The 25785-nt window shown below is 47.5% G+C and overlaps 1 protein-coding gene across 1 annotated transcript in view; it reads right to left on the bottom strand.

Annotated features, from left to right (window-relative positions):
- iqgap1 (IQ motif containing GTPase activating protein 1) overlaps positions 1-25785 on the bottom strand; it is a 33191-nt gene that overhangs the window by 6156 nt on the left and 1250 nt on the right. Inside the window, exons 2-27 of the mRNA XM_079997460.1 lie at positions 25472-25574; positions 15129-15285; positions 14677-14754; positions 14387-14463; positions 13567-13634; positions 13023-13136; positions 12621-12799; positions 12342-12429; positions 12009-12166; positions 11769-11853; positions 10464-10627; positions 10132-10292; positions 9905-10029; positions 9314-9477; positions 4145-4235; positions 3840-4007; positions 2942-3084; positions 2678-2848; positions 2416-2499; positions 2242-2313; positions 1860-1929; positions 1398-1762; positions 1110-1273; positions 730-954; positions 500-640; positions 318-402 (exon numbers count right to left, since the gene is read on the bottom strand). Coding sequence (XP_079853586.1) covers positions 318-402; positions 500-640; positions 730-954; positions 1110-1273; positions 1398-1762; positions 1860-1929; positions 2242-2313; positions 2416-2499; positions 2678-2848; positions 2942-3084; positions 3840-4007; positions 4145-4235; positions 9314-9477; positions 9905-10029; positions 10132-10292; positions 10464-10627; positions 11769-11853; positions 12009-12166; positions 12342-12429; positions 12621-12799; positions 13023-13136; positions 13567-13634; positions 14387-14463; positions 14677-14754; positions 15129-15285; positions 25472-25574 — 3500 coding nt within the window. The remainder of the gene's footprint in view (positions 1-317; positions 403-499; positions 641-729; positions 955-1109; positions 1274-1397; positions 1763-1859; positions 1930-2241; positions 2314-2415; positions 2500-2677; positions 2849-2941; positions 3085-3839; positions 4008-4144; positions 4236-9313; positions 9478-9904; positions 10030-10131; positions 10293-10463; positions 10628-11768; positions 11854-12008; positions 12167-12341; positions 12430-12620; positions 12800-13022; positions 13137-13566; positions 13635-14386; positions 14464-14676; positions 14755-15128; positions 15286-25471; positions 25575-25785) is intronic.

A 25785-nucleotide genomic window follows, 5' to 3' on the forward strand; every position in this document is an offset into this window, starting at 1 on the left:
AACGTTTCAGGAGAACCAGGGGTGCTTGTTAGAAGCCAGGGGAGAGGAGAGCCTCACCTTGCATCAGGCAGAGAGAAGGACACCCCCACCCACACACACAGAGGTTGCAGCTGGGCAAGGAGGAGGCAACGAGAAGAAGGTTGGAGCGAGGGAGGAAGGAAAATAAATATGCGGGAAAAGACATTTGTGTGAGAGAGAGAGAGAGCGAGAGAGAGAGGGAAAAAAAACAAACTTTCAATAAGAAGGACAGGTAAGATAAAGCGACGCAGCCCCGTCTTGTTTTCACCTCGCCCTCAAAGTCGGGAAAGGATTCAAACCTTGAGCAGCTCGTCCTCCGTGGCGTCGGGGAACTTCTCATGGAGGGTGTCCTTCAACACCTTGGAGATGAACCGCATCCCGTACCTAGGATCCAAGACAGCGGAATGTAAGTCGACCGGCGGAGGAGACGCCAGCAATGCGCCGCGCAGTCCGGCACGGGGACGGAAGCGCCGCGACTCACGGTATCTTGTCCACGGAGACGACGATGGCGGACAGGAACTTGTCCGTGACCGTCTTCATGTTCTTGATGGACGCCTCCAGTCTGGTTCGGACCTCCTCGTGCGACATGGCCTGCTCCGGGGTCACGTCGTATGGCAACTTGCTGTCGCGGAGCAGAAAGAAGCGGGAAATGAGAAAAGGGCGAACGCGAGAGGGTCGATGGAGTCTGGCATCCACGCGGTCGAGCCTCACCTCGCCTCGCCGGTCTGCGTCTCCATCTGGTTGACCCAGCTCTTGTAGATGTCCACCGGGTCCGTCTTGATGTTCAGCGTCTTGTCGTCCATGATCTCCTTGACGACCGGCGCCAGGATCTGCCGCAGCGCGTTCTGGCCCCGTGCGCCCCTGTTGAAACTCACCACCATCTTGATGACCGTGGGGTTCCCCGTCACGATCTCCTGGATCTGGTCCACTTTGGATCTGCGGGGCGGACATTTGAGACCATGTTGGTGTGACGCTTCCGATCCGCATTTGTGACGCCCGGCAACTCAATCACCCGGGCTCGACTGAAATGTGCGTCATGGCGCGGCTTTTAGAGAGCTTCTACTATTTCGTAAAATACGGCCGATTCTCACTTGATCTCCTCCTGCAGGGCAGTTTTAAAGAGCTTGAGCAGCAGGTATTCCTCTCTCTGGTTGGAGGCGTAGTTATACAGAGTGAAGATCACAGAGTCCATGAACTTGGTGGATTTATTCTGGGGCATCTGGAAGATCAGCTTGGCGAGATACGTGGGATTGGTCTGAAAGGAAAGGAGCACCAGGGGCACCGGCTAAATAGAGGCGGCGACCAAAACTGGAGAGGAACAAAAATGCCGTTCATCAACCCCCGGCGACCTGTTTAAATCAGAGGAGGCCCAAACACACCTGCAAGAGGTAGAAGAGATACTGGTAGGCCTCCAGTTTGAGCCTCTTCTCCTTGCTGAGCGCCTTCAGGCCCCCCCGCTGCTTGTTCATCATCATCAGGTTGGACAGCTGGCCCTTGTTCTTCTTGGTCAGCTTCTTGCTGTGTGACACCACCTCCTGCAGCGTGATCTTGTTCTTCACCAGCAGGCCGATCTTGATGTCCATCAGGTTCAGGTCGTTCTCCAGCTGCTGGTTGGAGCGGATGTTGGTGACCACCTCCTCGCGGAGCCTCATCAGGTCCAGCTCCTCCTGGAAGTCCTGGTCGCTGTGGTCCAGCAGGTGCACAAACTTCCTCACTACCGCCATCGGAGGGTCGTCGGCGCTGACTGTGGGTGGAGGAGGGGAAAATGGAGGAAGTTGACAGTGAAAACCCACCTTCCATGCCAATCTGCTAATCTACCCTCGGCCAAAAAGGGAACTTACTGAGTGTCTTGTAGTCGTCCCTGGCCTTGTTGGCTCTAATGAAAGCCTGAATCTTCACCACGTCATTGATCTACAGCAACAAGTAGGAAGTGCAGGGGTTATAAAAGCCATAGATATTATCAGTATGTGACTCAGTGTGCAAATGACATTATATGAGCTCAGAAACCCCAACGGAACAAGAGTAAATGTCATATGATGCATAAGGGGATATTTCCACAGGCAACATGACTTAGTGCTTTAATTATGTAACAAGCACTGTGTTTACCTAGAGCGGTCACACTTGCCTGTTTCTAAAATATACAACTTCAATCTCTTGGAAGGGATGAATTGCATGACCCTCATGTTGCAATAGTAGTGGATGTTTCATTTTTCAAGCACTTACGTGATCTTTGAAGTACTTGAGGCGGTCGTTGTATTTCTTACGAGCTTGGTGCATCCGAACCATCGACTGGATCTGACGTAAAGAGTAAAAAAAAAAATAATAATAATAAATCCCGTAGTCTCCGGAGAAATGCAGCATTCGTTATTCAAAGGAAGCACGTCGGCATCGCCTTACCTTGACGGCTTCGGCGTTGTGGTCTTTGAGATACTGCTTGCGATCTGTGTAGTTCTTTCTCTGTTTGAAGCCTTTCCAATGGGCCTGTGAGAGGCGATGAGGTAACGTGAGACCGAGCAGCAGAGAAACACAGATAAAACACACACCAGGTTCTGTGGAGAACTCTTGGTATTTTCTTTAAACGCAAACCTTGTTTTTCCCCCCAATCACCAGGAGAGGTGGCGTCAGAATGTTTTCAGAGAGTCCGTGAGGTGCATTTTACCTGTATACATGTAACCGCCGGATCCTGGCTTTTTAGGAAGCTTATCCTCTCTTTATGGCCTTTCCTCACCAGGTAGCCACGGCAACGAGCTTGCAACTTGGCAATCAGGCTCTCGTTGGCAAGCCAGAGCTGCTCTCGGTTGTAGGCTGTGGTTACCCCGGAAACCACGCCCTGATGCGAAGAAACGGAACGACCGGATTAAACTCGGGGGGGCTAAAACTTTGCGACAAAGCCTTATCGGGCCGGTGGACGACAGCAGCCTACCTGTATGTCCTCCTTCTGGAGCTGGCTGTTGTTTTGGAGGAATCCCTCCGGCTCCACCCAGGTGCCCTCTCCCGTCTTCAGGTTGTAGTAGTAGTTGTGTCCACCCTTCACCCAGTGCTGCATCCAGTCGCTGCCGTTATCGCCTGGAGAGATCAAGAAAACAGAGCGACGACGTGATGAGATGGCAAACCCCCACATATTGCAATATAAAAAGGGGGAAAAAAAAAGGGGAAAACATTATATTTTGAGAACCGCTGAAGAATACATGTCTGTGAACATTGCACAGGAAATACTACTAATAATGAAAAGTTTAACCATTACATGGCGGAAATATGAGGTGAAACCAAAGCTTAATTTATTTTAAGCACTCTGCTGTGTACTGTATCAGGATACTGCTCTTCCTCTGTGGCCAGATTTTTGGGATCCATTCTGCTATTTCCTATTCAATGTCATTATAGGTTTAGGCCATTTAGGATCTGGATTTTGCATTTTTGTGCATCAGATGAGAGCGATTTTCTCTGTGAATCCATGTATTACAGATAAGCAAAAGTGTATTTATCAGGGGTGTCACGATTCGAACTGACTTTCGATTTCAAGGTCACGATTCGGTTTATACACGTTTGTAGTTTTTTCCCCCCAGCACCAGTGCACACTGGATTCGTGCACTAGCGGATCTTGACCGCACTAATATGGCGACAATGTCCGACAATATTACCCACAAAAATACGGGCAAAATCGCGAACCTGATTGCTCACTTCGATCAATTTTCAATTTCAAATCTGAATCCTGACACCCCTTGTATTTTATATATTGGTTCATCAAACTTTCACCGTATAACGAATATAATGTCGACGAGACAGCATTATCTACTCCTTCTTCCCTACACTCCTCCTCTCACCCTCTGCCTTCTTCTCCTCCTTGATCCTGGACAGGTCGTCCTGGTAGGTCTGCGCACACTCTGAGGTGACCCCGTACAGACCGGCACCGGGGTTCCGCAGAGCGGCGAGGGTCCGGGAAGGCTCGCCGCTGTCCACCGCCTCGTTGATGGTCTGGATGGCCTGCGCGACTGTAGACGCAAACACAGACATCGGCCACAAGTCGTGCTGGCTTTGGGAATCGCAGTGAGAGGAATTGGGCAAAAAAATAAAAAAATAAAAATTGGCGCGCGGGGTTAGGGTGAACATGAGGGGGTGTTCCTCTTACACTGTAGAGCCTCTTGGGTGTCCTTGTTGGCCATGAGAATGGCATCCTGGATCTCATCCAGCCACAGGACAGCAGACGGGTCCTGGTTCTCCTGGAGAACCACAGAAACATTGGTCGAAAAGATTATTCTTACACTTGGAAACGCAAGATTCGATTCCACTTCGAAAATATCGATTTTGTTAGCAGGGATTGGGGATTTGTTTAGCCACGGTATGTAAAACACTCCAGAATTACATTATAATCATTGATAATATAGAAAATTAGACAAAGAGAAATTTCGATTTCATTCAAGAGGCTTTCACACCCATTTGCCAGCTCTTATGCAAGCTACAGTACACAAAACACGTGAGCATCATCATAGTAATTTGCTCAAGTTCTTTTTTTCATGATGACAGACAGCGATGACAGACTTCACCGCAAGAACAATTAGCCAGTCCTGTATACTTATGCCCTGCAGTAACGGATAGCTTCCGCCAGGTGGCACTCTTCCCCTTGTTGAACAGAACAGAGCAGAGGGTGTGTGTGAAAGTGTGTGGCTTGCTACCTGCTGGGCCTAGTTTCCGGAGTGCAGCAAAACTCAGTTTTGCTGCACTCCGCAAACACTTAATTTGCTTTGGGCTCCCCCTCTCTGCACCACTCCTTCTGTTTGCACTTCTGGACACATCCCAGGGGAGGAGGCGGCGAAAGGGCCAGAACTACCTGGTCTAAAAGAGAAGTTTCTTGTTCTGCAGCAGGCGGATAAAGAACGCCGCCATCTACGACCATGTGCTCCGATGCCTTGGCGCGATTATGGCTGATGATTATGTGTTTGTCTGCAGATTGCAGTATAATTGATATTTGTGGGAGATGAGTCAGGAGGCTGAGCAGAGTGTGGTGCCAACAGAGGCAGGGCAGGGATCCACAGATTTGGGTGGAGCTTGCGCGAGAGACCTTCAGAAAATTGTCATTTCATTATTTGTGATAGAAAAAGAGGAAGTGAAAGCAGGAGGGCCGGGACTCAAAATAGTAAGCAATCAGAAATTGTCTTCCTGGGCGTTTTTAGCCGAAAGCTCCTTTTTAGTTACAACTATTTCCATGTACAGATGGAGCGTTTCAATTTGATTCATTACTTTGCCTGACAAGATGTGCTTGTGAAGGCCCAAAAGAGCCTAACAATCACATGCTTTAACTTAGGCCCGGTTCTAAACAGCTAGAGTGGGCTTACCCTCAGATATCCAACCCTACGTGCAACTCTAATATAGGCTTATGGAAACCCAGCATGACTCCACTCAAAGCCATGACACACAATTTTCCAGGCATTTCCCTGTGTGTGTGTGAGTCCCTTCCTTGTCTGTTTTTCATCATCTAGTACAGCACTAATATATGTTCTCGGGCTTTTTGCAAATATATGCATAGATTTCGGAAATGTGTGAATTGAGGCAAATGTGTAGAAAGATTTGATTATTCGCAAGTGCCTAGTTATATTTGCTAAGGTGAAAACCGGTCCACTATTTGTTTTCTGATGCAGACGCCCTCGTCGTTAGTGTTATTTTCCATCCAGTGTGTAATAGTACACTCAGAAATCTTAATGACGGCAGGACGGTGTCAATCATTAATTCCACTCCTCACAGTTTTTTTTTCAGTTAAGCTATTCAACTTTGGCCGTGGCATGTCTAACTTCATACGCCCAAATAATACACACGTTTACAAAGATATCAGCCTAATACCCGACACCAGTCAGGTTGTGATAGAACCGGCCTGCTCTGACGCAAGGGAAACATTATCCGAACCAGTCTGGGGGGGGGGGGTCAATCCGTCTTTTAGTCAGTACACTTCTTAAATCCTGCTGCCCCTATCTAATCAGCACTACACCGTCCCTCAGCCTACCCCCAAAAAAGGCAGAATGACATTTTGACAATCTTTACTAAAACAGATCACCATGTCATGCAAAACCTGCCAATACACCAACACAAAGCGACTGGTGGAATATTTGGCTTTTCCTTGCATGCATTCTCGCTCTCCCTCTCTCTCTGAAATCTAGCAGGAAGCTCGCCGTTCTCTAACCACTTCCTCCGTCTATGCCTGAACCGACTCGCAGATTCCCACTGAAAAACCCATGAGGGGACAGAGTGCATTTGTTTTTCGCCACACTGCCACTGGTTGAGTCATGGTGGGGCTGGCAAAAAAAAACCTTTAAGAAAAGGTCCGGCTATAACAGTCAATATTGTGCCCTTTTATGGAAGCAACGACTCTGCCCAGACTTGTTATTTCCTTTGCCTGTGAAGTCCCAGGGGAAACGGCTTTTCTTTGGCTGGCCCTGCTTCCGAGAGCGTGAATGGGAAATGGAGCTCCTAAACAAACACTAATCGCGTTCCCGCAAGACGTATAGAAGATGTAACTGATGGTTATTGGTGTTTTGGACAGTGCTGAAGGAGCCCATGTGTTATGAAGCTGAACTTTCATAAGACACTTACTTTGCTGCTATATTGAGACGGATCCAAAAACTGTGACTGCGGGGGCGATTTTCTATTTGCGGGCCCTGCCCTTTATAAATTGTCCGGAAAAAATGTGTAACCCCGACACTTTCCCAACAGGAATGCCCTTTTTCCAGGCTGTTGACGGGAACATTTTCCGCCGGCAGAGACCTGGAGGAGGGGAGCTCCTCCGCAGCGTCGTAAATGCGGTTAGACCACAGACTGCTTCTGACCCCTGACCTTACCTGCGACTCAGTGGGTTTTTCGGATCCTGTACTAGAAGTGGGAAAAGCCCTTACATGGAGCTTCAGCCGTGACATCACATGCAAAAACACCACAAAGGCATGCCAGTTCAAGAACCACAATCACCTTGCCCATTACACAGGCAAATGAGTCAAAGACAACAGGGTGTTCATGGCTCTTTCCAGAACGACACGCCCCGCTCAAAAGCAAAGCTGCGACACATCAAGTATGACTTTAGCCATCGGTTTTCCAGTGATGCAGCAAGTCAAAATTCTGTTTAAATAGAAAGATGGGGAAAGTTTACAGTACATGGCGAGCCAAACCAGAGCGATAGCAATTAATTAAACACATGCGAGGCCAGAGCGCAGACACAGGAAGAGAGAGTGGGGGCAGCGGATCACACCATGACATCAGAAGTCTGGATGAGTCATGAGGGGATGAGAGGTCTGAATCACATGAAGCCGTCCATGTCCCGAGGGCTGAAGCGGAGAGAGCCCCTCTGAAGAACACTTTAAATACTCAACAGTAACTACAGAGTGTAAACAGAGTGGCAAAAATCTAGACCTAATTTGAGAACACTTACAATCTTTGTTTTTCCATTTTACTTTTGAAGAATTAGTGAATTTGAAACATACTATAGTATTTGCATTATTATATATTATTGCTACGCACTACTACTATACACTGATCAGCCACAACATTAAAACCACCACTAATAAACACTAATATTGGGAAGCTCCCCCTCTTGTCGCCGAAATAGCTGTGACCCGTGGAGGCATGGACTCAACACTCCTTCAGAAAGACCTCTGAAGGTGTCCTGTGGTATCTGGCACCAAGACGTTAGCAGCAGATCCTTTAAGTTCTGGAGGTTGTGAGGTGGGGCCCCCATGGATCGGGTTTGTTGTGCCAGCACATCCCACAGATGCTCCATCGGATCGAACGCTAACCCCGCCCATCGACATGATGTAGAAGAAAACGTGATTCATCAGACCAGGCCACCTTCTTCCATTGCTCCATGGTCCAGGTCTGATGCTCACGGCAGTGGACAGGGGTCAGCTTGGACACTTTGACCGCTCCCATACGCAGCAAGCTGTGACGCACTGTGTGTTCTGACACCTTTCTTTCACAGCAGCATTAACCTTTTAACCAATTTGTCCTACAGTAGCTTCTGTGGGATCGAACCAGACAGGCTAGACTCCCCATGTGCATCAATGAGCCATGGGCACCCATGACCCTGTTGCCGGTTCACCTGTTGTCCTTTCCTGGACCACTTTTGGTAGCTACTAACCACTGCATACCAGGAACACCCCACAAGACCTGTCGTCTTGGAGATGCTCTGAACCAGTCGTCTAGCATCACAATGTGGTTCTTGTCAAAGAGGCTCAGATCCTTACGCTTGACCATTTTTCCTGCTTCCAACACATCAACTTCAACAACTGACTGTTCACTTGCTGCCTAATATATCCCACCACTTGACAGGTGCCACTAGAACCAGATGATCAATGTTATTCACTATGTCTGTCACTGGTTTTAATGTTGTGGCTGATCGTGTATACTATTTGTGCTTTACATAAGCGTATCTGCCACCTGCCAATATTCTTTTGGAAATTAGTTTCATGCCCCAATCCAAAATTGATGGACTAGCTTGCAAAATAATACCATCCAAAGTGTAAAAGAGAGCCTTTGTTAGTACTGCAAGGCACTTTGGCCACTTAGTGTGTTTGAATTTTTAAGAGATTTAGAATCTCACAGGTCCCACTACAATAAACTGCAACCACTGATCTTGTCAAATATAACTCAACCATGAACGGAACAGTCAGAATGAATGGTGCAGTCTTCTATGTTCTAGCTTTGCAGCCAACTAAATGACTTGCACAAACTGCACATCAAGCTTAGGAGTTTACTGAAAACGAGCACTGTTTGCATACTGTAACTGTGCATATGTTTGCCTAAGGCTCACCCGAGTAATATCCACACACGGGAAAGCAAATCGAAGAGGGAGTGACCAGAAAATAGCACGGCTCCACGGTACACACATTAAAATATAACAAACTAAAATAGCAAATCTTGCCATACAGCAGATGTTTGGTAAGCCAAGTCTAAGCATTTGTTTCCATTTTACACGTTTGCCTCCTCGCCAATTGCAATGATTATTGAAAATGATTGTTCTCATACGTAAACATTTACTACCGACTTCTACCATTTATCTCCGTAGCAGCACATTCAGTGTGTTGTTCCAAAACAGCCATCTGTGTCTATATAAGGCTTAACCCTTCCATGGGAACAAATGTCTGTTTTAAACGCTGAGCAAACAGCTATTGTAATAAGCAAGCAATGAAAAAGTGAGCCAGTTGGATGTCATGACAGGAGCGCTGATAGGAAGAGAGACAGCTCTTTTAGAAACCATTTCAGAGACGGACGAAGTCGGAGAAGTCTCTAGTGTCGATAAAGGGTCTGTGTGTGTGTGTCTTACATGAGCCTTCTCTCTGCGGGCCTCCAGTAGTTTGTCATAGTAGTGCTGAGCTATAGACGGATCCACGTCTGTAAGCTTGGCCGAAGGATCCTGCAGGGCAGCCAGGGTCTGCAGGGCATCCCCTCCATCCAGGGCCTCATTGATCTGACCGATGGCCGCAATGCCTGAAAACCCGCAACAGCACACGAGTTGAGTGAATCATCACGGTCATTATGTGGCACAACTTAGAAGAGAAGAGCGCCGATGCTACTGGGACGCCGTTACAGAGATACGGGCGGTGCACATGTGGGATAATGTGAGGTACGCATGCTGGGTGGAGACGGGGCTTATGATACAGCAGTACCAGCACTCATTATAAAATTCTTATCAGTCACTATTCATCTGCAATCTCTCTGTGAAATTGGTTTTTGTTCAATCCACTGACATATTCCGTTGAAAACCACCACGAAGATTACTTTTTTAAATCATGTGTATTATTTCCCCACCATATTTCAGTCCCATGTAAAGTAAAGAGCATTTTGTTTGTTTTTAATTAAAAATGATTGTGTGTGTGTGTGTGTGTGTGTGTGTGTGTGTGTGTGTGTGTCATACGCTCATGCTCCTCCTGCACAGTCAGGTTGACTTGGTCGATGCAGGCCTGGATGTCGTTCCAGCTCAGGTAGTCGCTGCCCTCCTCTGCAGCTGCAGCCTTCAGGCGCATGAGCTCATCCATGTACCTTAGGAACACACAGACAGCCACCAGATCAGCTCTCGTACCTTCAGCCATCATGTCCGTCGGTAAGGACGGAACAAAAAGCCCCGGTTTCCCGTGCCTGTACCTCTGTGCATATTCATTCTCCACATTACTGAGTCCGGTGACTGAGCTGGAGAGCTGTTTCCAGAGGGCCGCTCTGTCTCCCACGTCCATGGCCGCATTCATCAGCACCACTGATGACAGCATCTCCACGGCAACCAGCAGTTCGGGGTGGGACAGGGAGCCCTGGGGAGCCCAGTCAGCAAATTTAGCACATAAGTCAAGCTGCCAATAAGCATAACTCCGAGCAAAAATGTAAGTGTGCCTCAAAGGTCAGATAAACTCCAAATGATGCATTGTGCACAATTTTGCGGGATTTATATCTATGGCTGTGTGTATGTGCTCATTGTCTGGCACCTCGGGGCTTTGCTGCTGCAGGGTGCTCAGCTCTCTCTGGTAGAGGTCTGCGGCGCTGGGATAGACCTCTGGCAGCTGGGCATCGGGGTTCATTAATTCCACCACCGTCTTCTCCGGCACACCGGCCCTGATGGCAGCGTTGATGCGCTCCATCGCCTGCATCACTACACGCAAAGGGGGGAAAAAAAAACGGCACATGAAGCATACACGAGAGATACACCAGTTGCGGCTCCAGTGAGGAATATAGCAAGAACTGTCGGCAGAATAGGGCTGCACGATTATGGCTCAAATGACAATCAAAATGATTTTGCTCAATATTGTGATGACGATTATTCATTCATTTTGGGGAACACAATAATTTTATTGCACTTTGTAAATGAACAGAGAACTGCCTTCACAATAAAAATGTATTTTTATAAACTTAAATAAATAAACTCAAAAGTAAAAAATATTTTAATTCATGTGAAGAAAGTCCTATTTTGATTTAGTCTTACGATGATATATCAATTACATTTACATTTTTTTTTTTTATGAATAAAATAATTCCACCCCATGGCACCAAATAAATACAATTTCTCCCAAACAGCCAGCACAGTACCACCAAGGATTTCCTTACAATTTGACATATTCATGAAACACTTTAATTGAAAATAACTACTGTGCGACAATTATTTTAAGTTTTAAATTTATTTGAGACTGATAATTCGTAAAACAGGCAAGTTTAGCGCAGTGGCATAAATGTATACATGGAGGCAATACGCATCTCCACTCCACTGGGCATGCCCCTTTCCCAAAATGAAACAAATAAAAACAGTGTGTTCTTATTATTTTAGATGTATTTACTTTTCCCCAATTGTGTGTGTGTGTGTGTGTGTGTGTGTGTGTGTGTGTGTGTGTGTACGCTCCACGGAGCCTGTGTGTGTGTGTGTGTGTGTGTGTGTGTGTGTGCACGCTCCACGGAGCCCGCAGCAGGATCCCGCTGGTGCGCGGATGCACAGATTATTCACTTTGGCACATGGATAACTGCCATCAGACTGCGATCAAACAAGGGTAAATTGCACTCAGCTGCAAACTATTATCTTTATCTTTATCTATATCTTCTTCTGTGAATCAGACGCTGAGACAGCTGCGGATAGAAGACAAATTGAAAAAAAAATATTTCCCTGGCCACAATCAATTAATTGTGGAGGCCAATATCGACATCGCTCTTCATATACGGTTACGTGTGCAGCCCTACAGCAGAATATAATAAAACTTGAGACAAAGGCAAATTATATTTTTGTGAAAATGGTTCTTTGGGCGTACTCTTTACGTATGCTGCTGCGATCTCATTGGCCACATCCACTCCGCTCTGCAGCTCATCCTTGGTCAGGGCTTCCCCTGGAGAGTTCTTCAAGAGAAAAAACAAACAAAAACAAGGATGAGATGAGCAAACACCTCTTCAGCGTTCAACTTATGAATACCTCATAATGTTTTCTCCCATTAGAAATGAACGGGACCTGAAAGAACCTAAAGAAGACATCGCCGTGTGTTAGTGGATCTTACCTGTTCCTTGTTCTCACGGTCAGCCAGCAGCTGTTTCAGGTACCAATCCTTGTTGTGGCCCTGCAGGTTCTTTATGCCCAAAGCCTTAAGCGCCTCAAATAACTTCTCCTCATCTCCATTCAGCAATGCCCGCTCTGCTGCGCTCAGGGCGTTGCTCACTGTCAAAGAAGGATGAACGCTTAACATCTGAAGACAGCCCATCGTACCGCTGCCAAGCCACTCATTTCCAAGTGTGTGCGTGCGTGTGAGAACTTCAGCCATTTCTACGAAGCAATAAGTACATAGGAAGGTACTCAGGATGGATGTGGATGCAGATGTGTTGAAGTGACTTACGGTTGACCTTGTTGACGTTGCCCTGGATCTCAGCCTGAGTGAGGAGCTCCTCGTAGATGTCCCTTTCTGCTTCGGCGTTCTCCACCAACTGTAGCAAGAGCAGGAGCATAATAACCACATGAGACCAACAAGGCAGGAAATCCAGGGCCGGTGGAGGCGAAGAGGCAGATACTGGCCTCAGATACCAGCCCAGTACCAGACTAAAATAGTGCATTTCATCAGAGAATATCCCCAATACAAAAAGGGTTCGGTTTCGGGTCGGGGGTTATGGAATCGTACCCGTTTGCGTGAGTTGGCCACCTTCTCTCCCTTGGCTTGGTAGAGCATGTCATGGTAGTGCTGGGCAGAGCCGGCATCCAGGTGGACCAGCATGGCGTTGGGGTTCTGCATGGCGGCCACCGTGCCCTCTGCGACACCCTGATCAATGGCCTCATTGATGGCGATCACAGCGGCATGTACTGACGGCGGCAGAGGGGTGCGTTAAGGACATTCATATTTATTATGTGTTTGGGTTAATTCATCGTACGTGCAATCCATCGCTGATAAAAAACAGTATTTAAGTACCCCCCCCCCCCCCAGTTTTAATAAGTGGATTTAGCTAAAACTATGGTGCTATGCAGCGATGGGATTTCGCCACGGGCCCAGGTCCCACCCACTCCCTGATATCCGAGCCCTCCTCACATGCGGCTTCATCCACTGAGAGCTCATTGGCCAGGATCCCGCCAATCTTGCTGAAGGCGGGCATCTGGATTCCATACTTTTCCAGCTCGCTCTTCATGTTGTTGATTTCCTCCTCTGAGAGAGCGGGAAGGTCGAGAGGAAAGACCAGATCCACGGAGAGCAGGGGACAGGGGAGAATGAGAAGTGTTTTTAAGGGTGGGCTTGAGACTGGGCTCAGGTTAGGAAGAGACAGCGGCAATTCATGACTTCTTGTGTGCGATTACTCGAACCGTGGATCTTCCTCTGGGGCGGAGGACTGTGTGCAACTCCAAACCACAGGAAAAGCCCTCACAATCACTAATGACTTTCACATTGCCAGATACTTCCCGCCATTCTTTGGAGCACTTAGTACTATGGGTCTGCCTTACATCTATAGAAAAATCCAGCATAACAGAAGTTTTACCATTTTGACCTTCGTTTGGTCAAAACCTAAAGATAGTGTATTAACCTCTGTGTCATGGATGCGATGTTGGTGATGGGATTGAGCTACAGAAAAATGGTTTACCTGTAAAATCAACTTTGCCATATAGGTCCTGAATCTGCGGAGCCAGGCCCAGTTTAAACAAGTACAGACTGTAAAAAAGAAAAAATATATATATTTATATATATATATTACAAGAGAGTGAGCACAAAATAGACGTAATAAGATCAGGGGAGAAGACGTCAAACTAATCTGAGGGGTCATGGAAGAAGCAAAATTTGGGAGTCATTTACAGGCTGTCAGGATGGGGGAGGGACCAGCTACCATAAATAATAGCTTGGGCAGCAAAGGCGCATTGTTTTCCAGAGCCTTTCAATTAACGCCGCTTATAAACATGGCTCTGCAGCGGCATTCTGGCATCTGTGTGCCACCTGGGAAAATGGGGGAAAGAGGCCTTTTGAGGTCCAACAAACAGCCAGTCATCTCGCCTGAAGCGTGCGCACACACACACACACACACACACACACACACACACACACACACACACACACACACACACACACACACACACACACACACACACACACTTCTGTTGGTTTACTTTCCAACTCTAAAGATCAGACTTAAAGTCCTTTGGACCCTGCATCCATTTGTTACGTTCATAGGAATGCTCTCTAAAAGAAAACTGATAGATACATGCTTAAGACGTATGTATGTACACAATGTTTACCTGGGTCCTGCAACAAGGGAAATTAACCTACAAAAACAAGCACTAAGTTTTTAGTCTTTTAAATTTAGGAATCTGCCTTGGGAGGTATTTGACTACAGGGCTATATGGTCTCAGGTTGGAAACAAAACTACAACCAAAAACACAGAAACAGAGAGCGAGAGAGAGAGAAAGTACCTGAGAGCGTGTATACAGTAGATGCAACGGGGCATGTTCTTTCTGTCATAGATGTCAGTCGTCTCCGGGTAGAAAATCTGAAACACAGTTGTGAGTCAATCAGGCCCCTGACCTAGGCCGTTTACTATTACTAGTAGGGCTACAGGCATGTCCCGGCAAGGCACCCAGGAGTGGTTTCGCGATAACTTAAACAATGGGCGGTTTCCATGGCCCGGCTTTGTCATTGAAATGTATAGAAACCCGCGCACGCTCGAGAGGGACCTTACGGGAGAAAGCGAGCCGAGCCTCACCTTTGGCAGACCCTTCTCTGTCATGGCGTTCAGCCACTGGATGACATTGTCTGTGTGTCTGAAATGGAGACCTGTCGCCTGTAGGAGAGAAACCAAAGCTGAGCACATAGACAACCAACATCCTTCATTCCTACCTTCCAGAGTAAAACTCCCAGAAAGACAAGAGTCCCCAGCACACTGAGGCCCAATTGAGTCAACCGTTGCTGCCAGTTTTTAAAACAAAGCAGGAAAATATGCAAGGTACTTGTTATGTGAATGCATAAATAATTGCCCGGTAAAAAATTGTTCCCTGCCTAACAGCCAACGGCAAGGCAAACACGTAACACGCCAATATTATTACGCAACTTTTGATCAGACTCTTGTGTACAGTTCTCGTCGAACAATTTGCCATTGTTCCGCCGGGTCGTGAACGCGAATGAGACAAAACAGACTTTGACCGTCGCTGTTCTCACCTTGTAGCGCGTCTGCTCGCGGTCATAGATCTTCTTCAGCGAGACCGTGCGCGGGGCAAAGAAGTTGCCCAGCTTGGCCAGATAGACGCCATTTCGCAGCCCCTCCTCCAGCTCCGTGGTGGGGGGCAACTCCTCGTCGAGGCAGGCCTCCATCCACCTGCAGGGAAAAGCGCAGCAGGTGCAGGACGTTAAAAGAACGCACTCGGAACGCGTACAGCGCACCCCCGTGCATCATACATAAAAAGACTGATAACGTCAACCAAACATGTACAAACAAGCTTTCTTTCAAAAGAGCTGGCCAATATTTTAAAGTGGTGAGATATGGGGCCATGCAATGTTGAGATAAAGAAAGTGACTACAGAGCTTCCTAAGAAGAGGGAGCTGGGTTTTGAAATTGTTCAGCAGGAATTTGAGCTCCTTCTTTCTAAATAAACAGAGAAAGAAACGAGATTGCATGTTGATCCCAGTGCGAGCTTTCTGGATTGTTTTGTTTTTTTTGCCCTTTGTTGATTCCCGACCCTTCTGAAATGTTGCACTGCAGTGCAAACCCTTCTGAGGCTCGAGGAGCGAGAGGCCCTTGGAAAGTGCTGGCTCTGAGGAGAAGTCAGTGCCGCCCAACGAACGCCGCACATCGTACGCCACAGACTTAAAGGGCGTCTGAGCGGCTACAAGGTTGATGACAGCGTGAGGGAAAACCGATCTTACCGGTGTGGCCCACGGGAGTGAAAGTTTACCGTCCACCGTGTTTTGTATGACTTCCTCCAGTTATGCCCATTGACCAAATCACGCAATCTAAAACGACTGCAACCGCTGTAGGCCTTTGGTGTCCTCTAGGCGTTTACGGTGAGTTCTCAGCATTCCTCCTGCGTGACATTTTCGTGTGTCTGAGGTTGTAATGTGGAGTCACATTCCTGTCGTGTGCCGGCGTCAGCCCTAGGCCACGCAGTAGAAATACTGAGCTCTCACACTCGCCTGGGCCCAGCAGACCGGATTCCGCGGCATCGCACCATCACCCTGCAGGAGATAGGGGCCGAGCTGCTCTTCGTCTTCACCGTCAATAGGAATGCAAGGAGTTGTGCACTTGGGGGGGGGGGGGGGGGGGGGGGGGGCTCAACCAATCGTTCCTTTTACATGGAGGGGAACAATAAAAGAGGCAAACCACCAAGATTTGACGCATTTTGAAAGTCTGAAAATGAGGACGCTTTGCATTTATTTCTGTCTCGTAGTATGAACGCTTGGTATCTGATGTTGCCTTTAACCGGACTCAAGCAGATCTCCCCAGACATTCCACACCAGCACAGGTATCTCTACTCAAAACAGTAAACGACTGACACAATCCAAACATATCCTCTGCAATAAACCTCTTGAATCCACAAATTCCTTTTATGAAGCACACAACACATAGTTTTCCATTGGAAAAGGGCTTTTGAATCCCTGGTATGTCCCAAGAATACGCTCTCTGATAAGATAACAGTGAGTCTATCATTGGCCATGGGGCATTTCGCAGTTGGAGCGCAGACAGGGCGAGGTCAAACTTTTTGAGGAAGTCAAACATTCTGCAATGAAAAAAGAAAAAATAAAAGAAAAAAAAATTCCATCCATCTGCAACATGGAAACACCGGGGAAAACCATATCCTGATTGAGATCAAAAGACCCTTTTTCTTTCTTATCACACACACACACACACACACACACACACACACACACACACACACACACACACACACACACACACACACACACACACACACACACACACACACACACACACACACACACACACACAGCTGAAACAACTCCCCTCCCAGGAAGTTGTGACACAGGGTCTCCAGACACAGGCCTCCCTTTCAGGCCGGCGTGGCCAGGCCTCATGCAGGGGGGCGCCTGCGCTGACCGGCGAGGAACAACCCCCTCCTTTCACGCCGCACCGGAACAGTGACAGGCTCCGTACTCACAGGTCTTTCATCAGCGTTACACAGGCCTCGTATTTGAGCGCAAACACACCGGTGCAGTCACACCCTCCACTTAACTGCAGTAATAACTGCGGCAGCTATGAATGGGATTTTACAATTTCGACAATGTCCTCTTGACGCTAATGCGGCAGCCGGGAGGCATGTCAAGTTGTGAAAACACAAAACAAAGAGACGTGTCTTAATGTAGACATAACCGGAATAATGAAATGCTGGAGATCGATATGATACAGCTAAGATATGCTGGAGCCTAACTGTCACAAGACTTACGGGCAGGCTTCAGGAGAGGCCTTTAATATCTGTGTACTTCAACGTACAAACACGTACGTCCCTGCTGAAAGCCAAGGCAGCAGGTTGCTCAGCTAAATGTTTGAAAGTTTCATTCATCATGGTCATCAAGCTGCTTCGGCTGTCTTAGGAGTACTACAGTAGGAGATACAACACATTGCTGCCGTGCAGGAACAGGAGGAAGCGTCAGAATCATTGTCGTGCGCAGTCCACATCCTGTGCGCGAGCAGAAAGTGTAAGCCGTCAGGGGGTCAGAGGTCACCCTCATAGGAAGTCTCATAACTAACACCCGAGTTCGTCCCCTCATCTGAGGCGAAACAGTCTGCAGGGAGACGCTCGTTCCGGTGGACCGAAAAGCAGCGGCAGCAGCACCGGCGTTACTTTGTTATTGCACTTCAGCTGGAGACAGAACAGACACAGCGCCAGGACGGGGACTGTTTGGAGGCTGCAGTGGAGGGATTAACGGAGATGCTGTGTGCGTGAGAGGGATCTCTGCGGCCTCTGATTCCTGCCTCTCAGGTCTCTCCCTTCGCCACAAAAGACAAACACAGACCCTCGCATATGCATCTTGTCGCACATGGAGCTTCCTCTGAGCTTCCTGTTTTAGAACAGCCACGTCATGTGCTGCTTGTACTAACACATTATTAGCCATGCTTGATTACATTAAGGTGGCGTGCAGGCCCCTGTTGGGGGAACGGAGGCCGGCGGAGGGGGCTAATAGGTCTAATTCATCATGTAGATCTGTTAGATCAGCGCCATTGCTAGTGGCTGTCAGCCATTTAGGTGATCGCTGCAATTAGACTCACATTGACCTGGTGCACTGTTCCTACTAGGGATGTTAAAAGGTAACCGTTTAACCGTTCACCGACAATAAGAATTTTGACTGACTAATACTATCAAATCAATATATTATAAAAAAATAAGAGTTACATGTTTAAAGAAAAATAGGCTGTACAATCTATTTCTTAAATAATCTATCGCACGGAGGAACGGAACATGAGTTCCTCCGTGCCCCGTCTCTCCAAATGAAATAACTAAAAACACACTGTTTGTGTTTTTAGTTGTTTTATTTGGAAGAACGGCTCCAGCGGCTCCACAGCTCTACAGCACCGCAACTGCATGATATTGGATCGGGGCACGCGGTGAGCTGTGTTTGCATATGACAACATATTTACAATTTCCCTTATTTATAATTAGAATTTGTAAAGTCCAATAAAAAAAAAAGACTGTAATTCATTATTTTTTTCCCGGGGGACAGTGCCCTGATATTTTGATATTGTCAGATAACTGTAAACGGTCGGGTAACGAGGGTCGGTTATCGGTCAGAAACAACAATTTCTAAATTAGCATCCCTAGTTCCTACTTTGCATCGCTACCATATCTCTGTCATTCATGTTGGTACCAAAAACCAAGACGCTGAGCACCTCTTAGCCCTGCTAGACCTCCATCCGCTGGCGCCAAGGCCCCTGACCGGCAGCCGCCTTGCACCCTCCGACAGTAAAAAGATACTGGTGTTTGTTTGGTGTTTCTTCACCGTGGCCCGTGTTGTCCTTGGCACTCTGTGTGTGTGTCTATGCAAGCCTGAGAGCGGCATACAGAGGATGTATTTTCACAGACAGAGAGATTCGACGGGAAAGGCAAATGTGCGGCTCGCCTTATCTCGACTCTCAATGTCAAGGTACAGAAGGACTCCTGTTCATTGCCGCCCGGGTGCACTCGACTAAACTCCCTCCGTGCACGTACACTCCATCGCCCCATTGGTATGCTCAACTGGTGTCTAATTAAAAAAGTAAAAATAAAGAGAGACTTGAGTAATTGGGTCATTATGTGGGATGGGGGGGTAATATAGGACTCTGAAGATCTTCCCTTAAAGAGGTTATTGTTATGAATACACCGGCTTGTCTCAACCATCCAGGAAGAAAAAAACCCCAAATCGAATTAGTGTTGTGTGACACGTCGAGGCTGTTTCGGCAACGCAAACACAGAGCGACAAGAATGAGAAGAAAAAAGACGAGAGTTTGAGCCAAGTTGTCCATTACATGCTTTGCTGCAACACTGGAATCTGGCTCTCGCTGACCTCTTTATTGGCGTGGTCGTACAGTCACAGGCCTAGCAGCTGAGCTGGAAGCCCCCCATTCGCTGCCCGTAAATGTGCGTGTAAACGGATAAGAGGTGTTCATGTGGCCATCAACTACATCTAACAAAATTCGAGAGTCTTGAAGATCGACGTGTGTGAAAATCTGTTGTTTTGCTCGACGAAGACGACGGCGCCAATGGTGTAGGTCGCTGTGCATTTACCGTTACAAGGGATGGTTGCCACCAAAGTGATCCATCGTCTGAAAGCCACAACTCAACTGCTCATCACGTCACATTTGACCCCGAGGCCCCTCGGTTTGTTATGGTCATTATTATCCCCCCTTTTAGGCATCTGGGAGTTCTAATATCAGCCAGCAATAATGGGAAACTATGCAGGCCTGGGGGGGGGGGGGTGTGACTTGGGGAATGAGGAGAGACTTGCTGATCAAGCAGAGGGCATAAAAGTTGAGACAGTTAGTCACATGAGACTGACAGCTCATTCCCAACTAACATTTGTTTTTATCCCTCCAAGAACACACCCATTGCCGCCGCCACCACCACCACCACCACCGCGCCAACTCCACAGCTCACCGCTCCCTCCCCTCGTAATGCCTCGTCTGCTATTCCAGTGCTCTGGGTGAACCTGCCACCGACATCCAAACCGGAAGGGTAACTTCTCGTCTCACATTTCAGAGAACGCCAGGTGAGAAGCGGCAGGGCGGAGGGGGATGGTGCAGCGTGCAGGTTGCACCAGGTTTCAGGGAGCCCTCAGCGGAGCCCCTCCTTCGCTCACTTTAAGAGAGAGATTAAACACTTCACAACCGGCTGCACTTTCAAGACGGTTCCCTACTGTCGTAACCTTTTTGGTACTTGTGCAAGCTGGGTGGTCAGCCAAAAGCCAGCTTCCCCAAAAAAAATGGCTGAATAACAATATCCAACAGCCTCAGCTTTTTGAGGCAGACGTTCATGTCATATGGTGTTGGCTTAATACACCGGCTAGGCTTTGTAATTCATAGACTGATTACAGGGAAGCTGCCGTAACTTGCGCATGCAAGGGTTAACGTAAGTCACTTGAGGAGAGACAACTTCTCATGGTCGTTCCACCATGACAGCACTCGCAACCTGTCTCCACCTCCTCAAAGCAAAGTGGAGGCCGACATTACGTAACACCCGTTGCGGCAGCGGGCCAGATATACACAAGAGTGCATGGAAATTATTTCAAAAACAGGAAATGACTCGCAAAAGACCAGTACTTTCAGGGGAACTGGGCTCGTACTGCTCGTATCTGGTTAGAGAGGCCTTCTGGAGAGTGTTTCATGGAGGCAAAATAAACAAAAAAAACAAAACAAAAAAAAGGACAGCTGCTTTTTTTTTGGTGTTGTTTACAGTGAAACTGGTACCTGCTGAGCAATTATCTTGTCACAGACAGGTTCTCCGCGCAGACGCCTTCTCTGACACTTAACGCTCATTAAATCTCTGAAAAGGTGAGGGCTCACAGGAAGACGGGCAGTCGGCGGGGGGACATAAGGAACAGCGGGAGCGACACATTGACGTCACCGCCCGTGACGTCGCCCAGCGGCGACACTCGCCTTCGTCTTATTTCGACCCGCGACTAATGAGCTCTCTCTCGTGTTGGTTTCTCAAGCTTCGTCGGGCGACCTCCATTCTTGGCCGGAAGATTGTTTCAAATCTAACTTGTTGGATTTGGTATTTCCATTTCCCTTACTACAAAAACCATGCGTCTTAAGCCTCGTCCAAATGACGTGATTTTTTTTTTTCTTCAATGGTGAATAGGGATGAACGATTGGGAAAATAATCGAACTGTGATATTTTGAGACCAATATTGCAATTTAGTATGCAATTTTTTTTTCAAGTTCCTTATCTTCTGTATTATTCACTAAACACAAGCAATAAATCATTCTTTAGTTTGACCAACACAACATTGGATACAGTCAACATATAAACTGCTCTTTCCTGTCGGCCATGCCTACGGGTTATGATGAAATTAGATTAATTGATGCATGAATTTATATGAATAACATATCTTTATTTAACTATTGAATTGTAAAAAGAAAAACCTTCAATCACAGTAGAATATTGACTAATTGATTTAGCTTCAAGCCTTCTAATTGTTCAAATCTGAAAATGAGCATTCAAAAAAATGTGCAGTGTTTCAGCAGAAATTAATTTTTTATAAAAATGTTGCGCGCATACTTCCACATACACGGAGCGCCGCTCCATGTGCTCAGGGACGGCTTTATGCTCATTAAATTTAAAAAAGTAAAAAATACAAACAGACACAGTGTTCTGGAAGAGGCTCCACTAGCACTCTACGGGTGGTGCTCGGTTAAAACAATCTATAAGGGAGGGGTGGGGGTAGAGTCATGGAGAAAGTGTCCCCATCATACATTTAGTCATTTAGCAGACGCTTTTATCCAAAGCGACTAACAATTGTTCAAACACCGACGGACGCAGCCATCAGGAGCAATTAGGGGTTAAGTGTCTTGCTCAAGGACACAACAGCATGCTAGCAGGAGGAGCCTGGGATCCAACCAGCAACCTTTGGATCACTAGACCACCAGCTCTACCGCCTGAGCTACAGTCCCCCATGCACGTGTTCGTTCCATAAGGAGAATAAAATAAAAACACACTGTTCTGGCGGCCGATCGCACGCATCTTCGGTACACACACAGAGCAACTGCTGTCTTTGAGGTTTCACAAATTTAAAGATGGAGAACAGACAAACTGAGTTTTGTGGTACTCCAGCACTTCCAAGAATTTAACACACACACACACACACACACACACACACACACACACACACACACACACACACACACACACACACACACACACACACACACACACACACACACACACCTTCCACCGGGGGGGTTGTTGTCAATGTTTCAATCTCCATAGCAACAGAGCTGTCACTTGCCTCAAACAATGATCCAGGGCAGCGTTACAACTTTGACTATGGGGCAGGCAGGAACCTGAAACACAACGCCCAAACACTCACATGCATGCAGGCACAACAAGGCCCCATACGTTCCCCGCCATCCACGTCATGGAGGCAAACCACAGTACTACTCTGTCATTTTCAACACGCATTAAATGTCTCCACACAGCTCAATCCCTGGGATCTAGAATAGTATATATAATAATAATAATAATAATAATATCATATAAAAAAACCCCACTGGTAGAAGCAGATCATGTAGAACCTGTTCACACCCTGTGGTTCTGCACAGCGTGGAGAGACAGGAAACCAGATATTTGACAAGGGTCTGTTGTAGGTTGAGAGTAAGCTAAGACTCAAACTCCCGTCCTCACAAATCTAAATTTAGACTTTGGGGAAATGTTCCAGTTATATTGAGGAATGCTGGCCAGCCATTGGGCCGGATCAATAAGCACATGTTTATTCCATGAAACATGCCCAACTCTATTCGCACCACCAGAGAGCCAGACAGAGAGAGGGAACTAAAGGAAAATAAACCAATAACTACATTTCAGTTATAGATCACGATAAAATAAAGCGACTGCATGAACCCGACAGCAGTAAGAATTGGCTCTACAGAATTAATGCACATAAGGCTTCATTAAATATAACTTGACTAAATAACATGAACGATGAGACTGAATGAACAACAGGATCATCCCTTCCAGCAGCTGTTACACAACAGCACCTGGAGGAGCCGAGCACTCCACATTCAAACGGGACGTGGAGAACCCGGGGGGGGGCTGAAGAAACAAACCTCGCGCGTGATCGACCCACGGAAGGATGTCGAGACTCCACATGAGCTGCACCGGCGCGCCCGCACCTCACCAAGGTCAACCAGGGTTCATATGACCAAGCTGAAGTGAAAGTCTAGCACCTTGTCTGCACTCTTGATGTTGACGTTGCATGTTCAAACTTTTGTCTTTTTTTGCTTCCGTACGATGCGTGTAACGCGTACTCTCTTGTGTGCTAAACATATAAACCCAGATATCACCGCAAATGTCAAGACTCGCACAGCTTGACGCAAAACATGAATGCACATTGTGCACATTGTGCATCAAGCTGTGAGAGTCTTGACATTTGCGTACCTGTCCATTGCACTGGTATGCTCACACACCCTACTGCGCTCAAGGAGGTCACTCTGGCACGGCATTCTCGTCATACCGCACATTCGAACGGCATCTCCAACCCCACCCACCTGCTTTATAGTTGCCGCAGCCGTAGCGTAGTTTACTGTCATTTATGCGGCATAAATGACACACTGGCGCCACGCGGCAATTCTGCACGAAGGCGCGCAGTTCCCAACTCAGGCAATTCTGCACAAAGGCGCGCAGCTCCCAACTCATGGAACTCCTTCGTGCCGCATGGTTTTTCGAGGCGAACACGTTACAAAGGAAGGCGTTGGGCGAAGATGTCCGCGGGTACAATCTGTACCACCCTTCCATGCGTGGAAACATTCATACATTTAACACTTTATTAGAATTTTACTGCTCTTTTCTCGTTATTCACATCTTAGTTCTTTCGCTTTCCCCTGGTTGTTTGTGCACAGCACCTGAGGTCTTTCAGGAGAATATCGCCAGGCTTCTACATGGCAACACGCAACTATGACTCTCGTGCTCTCTGGTGGCGCCCGTGCCATGTTCCGCACGGCTCACTTGCTGCTATAAAGTAGGCGTTTAGGCCCTCCACCCTCAGGGCATTAACTTGCAGGCTCAGTCATTCGCATGGCGCTCAAATCAACCCCGAAACCCATTTTCTGCTCAAACCAGAAACAACAGCCGCCCATCAATGACAAACTGCGACCTCATACCAATGTCAATTCCAGGACGCCTCCCAATATGCATGAGCAGCATGTGCATGGAAATAGGGAATGCAGGACTTTCCCCTCTGTGCCGAGTATGTGAGAATGAGGTGGCGCAGCTGGAAAACACCACGTCACGGAAGGAGCGCGGACAAACGGGAGAGCCGAGGAACTATATTCTAGCCGCGTTCCCCGCTTTATGTTCATTCTTCACCGTGGTGGTCTCATTACAAAACCAAAACACTGGGGTCCATGTTTCTTTGTCACTCATTAGCACATTCATCCACAGAGGAACTAACGAGTGTTTTCGTTGGGAGTGAAACCCCGCCTACTTGCCGTTGATGCCACATGATTGGAAAGCACCAAGCCGGAGAAGCTGACGTATAGTTGATGACAGGGGTGGGGCTACAAACTTCAGCAATTAACCGCACAGCCTTTTATCTGAATGTACACGCGGCGCATGCGCACACACACACACACACACACACACACACACACACACACACACACACACACACACACACACACACACACACACACACACACACACACACAGGAACTGGTTACCATGACAACTGTGGGTTGCTGTGGCAACAATTTGAGATACTAGTATCAACAGTAACTGAGTCACTTCCTGTCTTAAGAGTCTTTCCTCTTTTCAATATTTGAGTCGATGGCCGGATTTGCCTGAAAGGTGCCCAATCACAACACTGACGACAGGATCACCAAAGTATATGTGAAACGCAATATCATGTTCTTCATACAGTGACGTTTAATAACCATTTAAGAAAAACACATTCTGTTCCCATGAATTTGGATCTCATAAAATTGAGCACTTAAGCAGCAACAAAGCACCGTCATCGGAGCAAACATTGTCCATTGTGTTCAGCCCAACGCTTTCGGTCTTACGATAACGTTCAATGCAGTTTGTTGTTTTATCAGAGATTACACCCTCCTTTGCACTAGGCGGATAACTGGATGATTGGAGGACTTCCGCAAAAGCAGCTTCCAGCTCGGAGCAGAACCTCAACCGAGGTACAACTTCTGGCCAAACATCACCGTGAGGAGACGCTTACGACCCAGAGCCGGCCATTTGGGTTCAGTTTCCCCCTCCCTCTCTCGCTGGAGAGTGTCTAGTGAGAGAAGGCTCGGGCGGCCCGGAGGGGCATCAGATGGCTGCATGTTGTGTGTTTTGTCTACTTCTTACCGCTTGGCCTCCTCCAGGTGACAGAGGTACTCATAGGCCATATTCTGCTGCCTCCTCTCGTCCATCTCCTCGGCGGTGAGCCGCTCCACGCCATCCAGAACAGCTAGAGAGAGAGAGAGAGAGAGAGAGAGAGAGAGAGAGAGAGAGACGTAAACAACTGTGCAGTGCATGCAAATAACCCAAGGAATACGCTTGGGGGAAGGAATCTGAAGATCCCCTTCCCTCCTTCTCAGGTATTTATTGTAGAAGAGAACTAACTGTGCAGATTCCGTGCACTCCTCCCTCAGTGTCTAGTTGCATAACTGTGCCTGGTT

This window comes from Zeus faber, assembly GCF_960531495.2.
Source record: "Zeus faber genome assembly, chromosome: 3".
Taxonomy (NCBI): domain Eukaryota; kingdom Metazoa; phylum Chordata; class Actinopteri; order Zeiformes; family Zeidae; genus Zeus; species Zeus faber.